This window comes from Quercus lobata, chromosome 8 (assembly GCF_001633185.2).
Source record: "Quercus lobata isolate SW786 chromosome 8, ValleyOak3.0 Primary Assembly, whole genome shotgun sequence".
NCBI classification, from domain to species: Eukaryota; Viridiplantae; Streptophyta; class Magnoliopsida; order Fagales; family Fagaceae; genus Quercus; species Quercus lobata.
In genome coordinates, this window is record NC_044911.1 from 58,014,055 (window position 1) to 58,021,171 (window position 7,117).

The 7,117-nt window shown below is 37.8% G+C and overlaps 1 protein-coding gene across 1 annotated transcript; it reads left to right on the forward strand.

The window, feature by feature from the left end:
* LOC115955978 (protein-tyrosine-phosphatase MKP1) lies at window positions 1–6,788 on the forward strand. The gene is made up of 4 exons (XM_031074408.1): window positions 1–156; window positions 504–3,100; window positions 4,619–4,798; window positions 6,325–6,788. The coding sequence occupies exons 2-3, from the start codon at window positions 692–694 to the stop codon at window positions 4,673–4,675; spliced, it is 2,466 nt and encodes an 821-aa protein (XP_030930268.1). The 5' UTR covers window positions 1–156; window positions 504–691; the 3' UTR covers window positions 4,676–4,798; window positions 6,325–6,788.
* Window positions 6,789–7,117: the final 329 nt, after the last annotated feature.

A 7,117-nucleotide genomic window follows, 5' to 3' on the forward strand; every position in this document is an offset into this window, starting at 1 on the left:
TATTTTTTTTTCTGAGAAGAAATTTAACCATACCTATCTTCCTCTCAGTTTTGCCTCAAAGTCCTTTTCCCTCTCACTTTTCTCTCTCTCTCTAAAAACTTCCTTTCTCTCTCTCTCTCTCTCTACTCTCATGGCTCCCTCTACATATCTCACTCTGTAAGTCACAAATCTAACCTCTTTCTTTCTCAAATCACAGGAAAAACAAAACCCTAGAAATTTACACCATGGTTCTTTTGTTTCCATGAATTTATATTAATTTTTTTGTATCTTATCTTATTTTGCGTGAAACCATTTTCGTTTCAAGATTCGAACTAGGTTCTTCACTTATTGCTGACTTTCCTTCTAGATTTGCTCAACTTTTTGTTTTACAGTGCCTAATCCTTGATTTGCTGTTAATTTTTTTAGTTTCATCTGCTTAATTGTTAGTATTTTTACTATTTTGTTGCTTAAGTATTAATATACTACCGTTTTTTTTTTTTTTTTGGTTGCTTTCTCTGTCACAGTTTGCATCTTATGCTTGATCCGATATGGGTTTAGTTCCTGGCATTTTGGGTTAAGTGTTAACCACTCCACCATGCTTCACTTACTGAGGATTAGGTTTTTAAGTATTAGGGTTTAATTCCAGATTTCTGGGTTTGCTTTCAGTTTCTTGAGTTTGGGATAGGAAAATTTTCAAGTGGGTTAACTGGGTATGGTGGGTAAAGAGGATGCCACGAGTAAGTCTCGGGTTCCATGCCAATTGGCTGGTAACCGGAGAATGTTTATGCGGTCAGCTTCGTGGTCCTCTTCCCGTCTCCCCTCTCAAAACCCGGATTCCGAAGAAAAAGAATGTGGGGATCCTAATGGGAATGTAGGAAACAGTAATGGGCAAAATCGTAGGTTTCCTGCCCCGTTAACCCCGCGGTCACAACATAATTCTAAGGCTCGGTCTTGTTTACCACCCTTACAGCCATTGGCTATTGCTCGCCGGAGCTTGGATGAGTGGCCGAAGGCAGGGTCGGATGATATTGGTGAGTGGCCGGGACCACCCACTCCGAGTGGGAGAGGGAATGGGGAGAGATTGAAGCTTGATTTATCATCAATTCAGAGAAACCCGGATAAGAATGGTGGGCTTGTGAAGAGGGATAAGATTGCTTTCTTTGATAAGGAGTGCTCGAAGGTGGCCGAACATATATATCTTGGTGGAGATGCGGTTGCGAAAGATAGGAATATACTAAAACAGCATGGGATTACTCACGTTTTGAATTGTGTAGGTTTTGTTTGTCCTGAGTATTTCAAAGCTGATTTTGTGTACAGAACTTTGTGGTTGCAGGATAGTCCGTCTGAGGATATAACTAGTATTTTGTATGATGTTTTTGACTACTTTGAAGATGTTAGAGAACAGCGTGGAAGGGTATTTGTTCATTGTTGCCAAGGGGTTTCTAGGTCTACATCCTTGGTGATTGCGTATCTTATGTGGAGAGAAGGGCAGAGCTTTGAGGATGCTTTTCAGTATGTCAAGGCAGCGAGGGGCATTGCTGATCCAAATATGGGTTTTGCTTGCCAGTTGTTACAGTGCCAAAAAAGGGTTCATGCATTTCCTCTTAGCCCAAGTTCTTTGTTGAGGATGTATATAATTGCCCCACACTCGCCATATGATCCTTTGCATCTTGTCCCGAAAATGTTGAATGACCCTTCTCCATCTGCTCTGGATTCTAGGGGTGCATTTATTGTTCATCTACCATCTGCGATATATGTTTGGATTGGCAAGAACTGTGAGGCCATCATGGAAAAGGATGCAAGAAGTGCTGTTTGTCAGATTGTCCGGTATGAGAGAGTGCAAGGGCCAGTGAGGATGATCAAGGAAGGCGAAGAACCGGCTCATTTCTGGGATGCATTTTCACACCTCTTACCCTTGATGGATAAACCCAGCAATGGTGTAGAGGTTAGGGAATCTACGGTCAAGGTTAGCATAGGTGACCGGAAAGTGGACTCATATAATGTTGATTATGAGATTTTCAAAAAAGCTATTATGGGGGGTTTTGTGCCTCCGTTTGCATCATCTGAGAATGAACATGAAACCCACCTTCCTGCTAGAGAGAACAGTTGGAGTGCTCTGAGGCGCAAGTTTGCATCTGGCGATATGAAGGAGTTTGTGTCTGCTCCCAAAATATCCCTCTCCAGGGTCTACTCAGAATCTAGGATGATAGGACATTCATCTACAAATTTATCATCACCTTCATCATCTTTGTCATCATTGACTTCGTCATCATCATCTTCTTCTTCACCTCCTTTTCTCTCTCCAGATTCTGTCTCTTCTGATTCAAGCACCAGTTCAAAGTATTTTTCAGAATCCTCTCTAGATTCTCCTTCTGCAGCTTCATGTTCTCTTCCGGTATCTTCTACTTTGTCTAACTTTTCTAATTTGTCTCTCTTGTCCAAAACTTCTAATAGTCCAGAAATTGTTGGTGTTAATTCTGCTTCACAGCCATGTTCCAAATCAACTTCTTCCCCATCTAAAATGTTTTCACCTTCCCTTGCAGAGCGCAGGGGTAGCTTATCAAAATCTCTAAAATTGCCATTGATGGCTGACAATATGAGGGTGGCATATACTCCCTTAAGTCATCTTTCTGGTCAAGATGATGGTATTTGGACACACAACAATAATTCTTCCCCATGTGAACCGGATAGTATAGGAGATATCTTAGAGTCCAAGGATGCAGTTAAAATTAGGGAGGGAGATTTAACTGGGTTGTGGAGAATGCATCCTTTGGGACAAGGCCTAGGCTCTGCCGTCTCAAATGGGATGGTGGAAAGTGACTCGGCATTCAGTAATCTTATGAAACCTTTAGTATGTCGGTGGCCCAGATTAGAAAAGATTGCAACATTTGGTGCAGGTGACATGAATTCTAAAGATGCTTTCGCTATTTACTCTCCAGGTTTAGGCAAAAATGAGAAAAGAATATTATATTTTTGGGTAGGAAGGTCTTTTGATCCTGATGAAATCCAAATTCGATTAGATAGTGAAAGAGACTTAGATGATCTAAAAGAGCTTGACTGGAATCAAGTTGCCCGTGATGCTCTTACCCAAATGGGTCTTCCAAAAGACACTGCTGTCGAGGTATGTATCACTATTTATTGTGTGATATATTATTATTATTATAATTGTGTATAAGTTTTAGAATTATCTAAATGGCTACGATATTAGTCAGATGTTTTTGTCTTCTTGATTTAGTTTGTTTGTTATAAAAGTGGATGCACCATCAACTTTGTTTTTACAACTTTTGTAATTTAGCTTGAGTCATATGAAAAGTTAATATATTTGAAACAAAAATATGTAGAGTAATGTGTTTTGAGCTTTTCAGGAAATCTTAATTTGAAGTCTCAAGGTTGGTGTTTTTGAAATGCCATTAGAGAACCAAGGCCTCAAAATGGCACTTCATGCGAGTTAAATGAGATTTATTATTAATAACAATAAATTTGTGACTGAAAATCACTCTTCCAATTCTATGGACTGTTATTTGCTTCACGGGTAAAAGCTATTGTGATTGGTGTATGGGGAAAGCTTCCAGGGTTCAGGCCTACCGGGGCTCAAACCCTGATAAGCTTAATCTTGGAGAAGCAATATCTGATTTACAGGATACTTCTGGACCCAATTCACTTTTTAATTGGGCTACATAACACATATGCGGACAGTGGTATATCCTAGAGTGTAGGGTATAGTTCCTCTTAAAATGCTCCCTCATGTTGGCCTCAGAAAAGGGGTAGAACATGCGATTGTGAATGTCTTAAAGGTAACTAAATGCCTGTATTTTGGTGTTTTTCCTATCCAGTTGCAGCATAAATATGGTTTGAGCAAATGATGCTTTAAATCATGGTCCGGATGTAAGCTTTTGTATCTTATTATCAAGGTATCTATGGCCTTGTCATCCCATGTTCTCTTTTTTTTTTCATCTAATAGTGGATGTTCTTGTTATCAATAGTGAAATACCTTTCAAAGTCAGATGAAAGGTGTTATGTTCTCAGTTCTCAGCAGTGTTCTATTTTGGTGCTTGGATATGTGCCTTTGACAGGAAAGTAAAATGTTGAAATGAGAATGGCTGCTTTTATTCAAGTACTTGAGCATCCTTAGGGTCCATGGGTATTGGGGCTGTAGAAGGATGGGTTGCCTATGAGCTATAGCTCAATTGGCATCTCCTGCTTATAAGTTCTAGGTGGAGGGTGAGGTCATGGATTCATGACCCATTGGGTGCATAACTTACCACTAAAAAGGATGGGTTATCAACTTTAGTTTGTTTTCAGTTTAAGTGGAACAGGTGGTACTTGTAAGGGGTTTTCATTTTTCTTGAGTTTGCTCGTAACTGGTGATAAAACTGGTGCTATTTGTCACTGGTTTTTCCTTTGACGAAGTTTTCTTGTAACTGGTGGTTCTGTTTTTGCATTCTAACATTTAATTACATAACATTTTCACCCATATCACATTTCTGGTCCAACTTACTGGAAAACAAATGCTTTAAATATAACAAATTTTGTCCATTCTTTGCTCTTATATTTCTCTATGATGTGTGCTTTGGAAGCGAGTAGAAGGCATTCTGTCTAATAGGTCATCTAATTTGAATGTTGCATATTTTGTGAACAGATTGTTAAAGAAGATGAAGAGCCAATAGAGTTTCTTGCATTGTTGAGGTTGTTGTAGTGGAAATTTGAAGAGATTCTGCAATCCAATGGCTTATAGCTTTTTTTATTTGTTTGGTTTGCTCAATTGCACTGCAACTTTCTCAGGCATCAAGATGAGATTCTCCCGAAAAAGCCCAGTGAGGTAATGTACTTTGTGTCAAGCATCATCTACATTTCTTCCAGTTACCAGAACAGACTATGGTGCATATTTTTGGTGGGAATAGGGGAAGTGACTTCTCTTAGAGATTATTCTGCTTAGATCACTAGTTAGCTAACAACCCTGCGAAATTAACGGTAGCAAGATGTCTTTTAATTTGCCAAGAACAGCAAATCATATATAATTAATGGTCTGTTTGGATTGAGGGGGAGGGAGGGGGAGTAGAGTAGAGTAGATTTAGCTCAAAATTAGTCTATTTTTAGCCAACTCTATTCTACTCCACTCCACTTCCCCTCCTTCTCCCCTCCATCCAAACAAGCCCTAAGAGAATATACATCAGTTGTTGGGTCTGACTAACCTGTTGGGGAGCCATAGCCAACCCCAAAATTTTTGGGAATAAGGCTTGTTTGTTGTTGTCTTTGTGATATACTCTTCAACTGGCCTTTTAAAGGGTCATAATTAATGTCCTTGGCTAGTTCTGTTTAATGGTCATGCTCACAAAGATAATAGCCAGAAAACCCTGCACAAAGCTTGGTAAATTCATACAAGCATGGCTTCAGAGATATCCTTTTGTATCCTTGGGTAAATGAGGCAAAAGGAAGGAAAGTTAAAATTCACTTGATGAAAAGTATTTCATACTTGGAGCACTTTTGGGCATATATATCATCGTCCAAATGGAGCTCAATAACAGAGAATAATATGACACTTACTAGAAATGCAAAAATTAGGACTTGAATATTTGGCATAAAATGACCAATATAGCTTAGTTTTGTTCAGCTGTTCTATAGTGGGTGGATTGGTAGAATAAAAAATTTCTACCAAGTCGGCTGTTTGCCAAAATAACCAAAGGAAGTTGAGCATGCAGTTATTTGACTAAGAATATCTTTTTGTATCCTTACCAGTTCTTGTTTTTGTTTCTGTTTTTTTTTTTTTTGGTGGGTGGGGGTGGGGGGTCTCAGATTGTTTTTTTTTAGATGGGCAACTTCATGAGCATTTTTCACTTGTAAAAACAATGCATAATATCTTTTTGAACAAAGTTTCTAAAAAAAAAGTTTCTAGAAACTCTTCAAACTTCTCATATATCTAGTTTGGAGAGAATCTCTTCAAACTTCTCATATATTTCTTTTTTGAATGTGAATTTTGAAAATTTAACCATTGAATTTTATGTTCCTTATGTTCTAAATATACCTTTCAAATTTCGCTCAAATTGAATATTATTTACTATTTGATTAATTAACTTATTTTTTATATTCAACTTTAGGTTATAAAAACTTGAAATTATAACATTTATTTGATGACATACCATTTGATCTTTGATTTTCTTGAAATTTTGTAAGCATTAAGGATGTAATAAGAACATGCAATTTAACGGTTAGATTTTCAAAATTTACACTCAATATAAATATATATGATAAGTTTATAGGGTCTCTCTCCAAACTAGTTTGGAGAGAAACTTTGTTTTATCTTTTTCCCCTTTCTCATGTTGGATATTTGTCATATGTTGTTTGCAGGAGGCTGCTTTTAACGTTCTGTGGCTCTTCTCACTTGGTTGTACAGCGCTATTACACCCTCATTTTCATGTAACACTCATTTTCTTGCTTAATTAGCTCCGCCTCTTAATCTGAATTTTCTTGTATATTCACTTTTAGAAACGATCCAAAGGCCTTAGCAAACAGAATAGATACATTGATAAATTTTTTTTTGGCTGGTTAATCTTCATTGTTCTTTTTCTTTAATTCCTTGGGCGATGTTGTGTCGGGTGTTCAAGGCATCAGAAAACGTTTGCTGGATGGCTTCTTAGAAGATGTGTGCCTTTGACAAGCTGAAAATTGTTGGACGTTTGTACGGGTAGTATTTCATCAAAGCTAGTTTAAAATTCCCAAATTCAAGAGAAAAGCTTTCCCAATTCTTAGAACCCCATTGTCTTGTTTGGTAGTACTGTCCCCCTGAATCTTAAAACTTGCGAAGAAAGAAAGTATTTGACAAAAACGAGTGGCCTATATGCTGTGGACAAACTATACCACTCAAATCCAATATCTTCAAGTTAATCAGAGGTATCTTTAATCCAAAAAGCCTTGGATGCCATATATATATTTTTATGTATAATAAACTAAGACTGATGTCATATAAACTGATAAAAAAGTGAAACTTCTTTCATTTCCTTCTCACAAAACGGTCCAATAATTTATGCGAGAGATATTGCAATGTTTTTATACCCTCTATCACATAACCTTCCATGCCAGGCGATGGGTCTCATATAGCTGGCAAGCAACGTATGGCACATAAGAGGACATATCTGTTGGC

What these genes read in the sequence shown, in the direction of transcription:
- LOC115955978 (XM_031074408.1), top strand. Translation starts at nt 692, where the DNA reads ATGGTGGGTAAAGAGGATGCCACGAGTAAGTCTCGGGTTCCATGCCAA. An exon ending in CAAAAGACACTGCTGTCGAG is followed by an intron (nt 3,101 to 4,618) that starts GTATGTATCACT and finishes TTTTGTGAACAG; the next exon opens with ATTGTTAAAGAAGATGAAGA.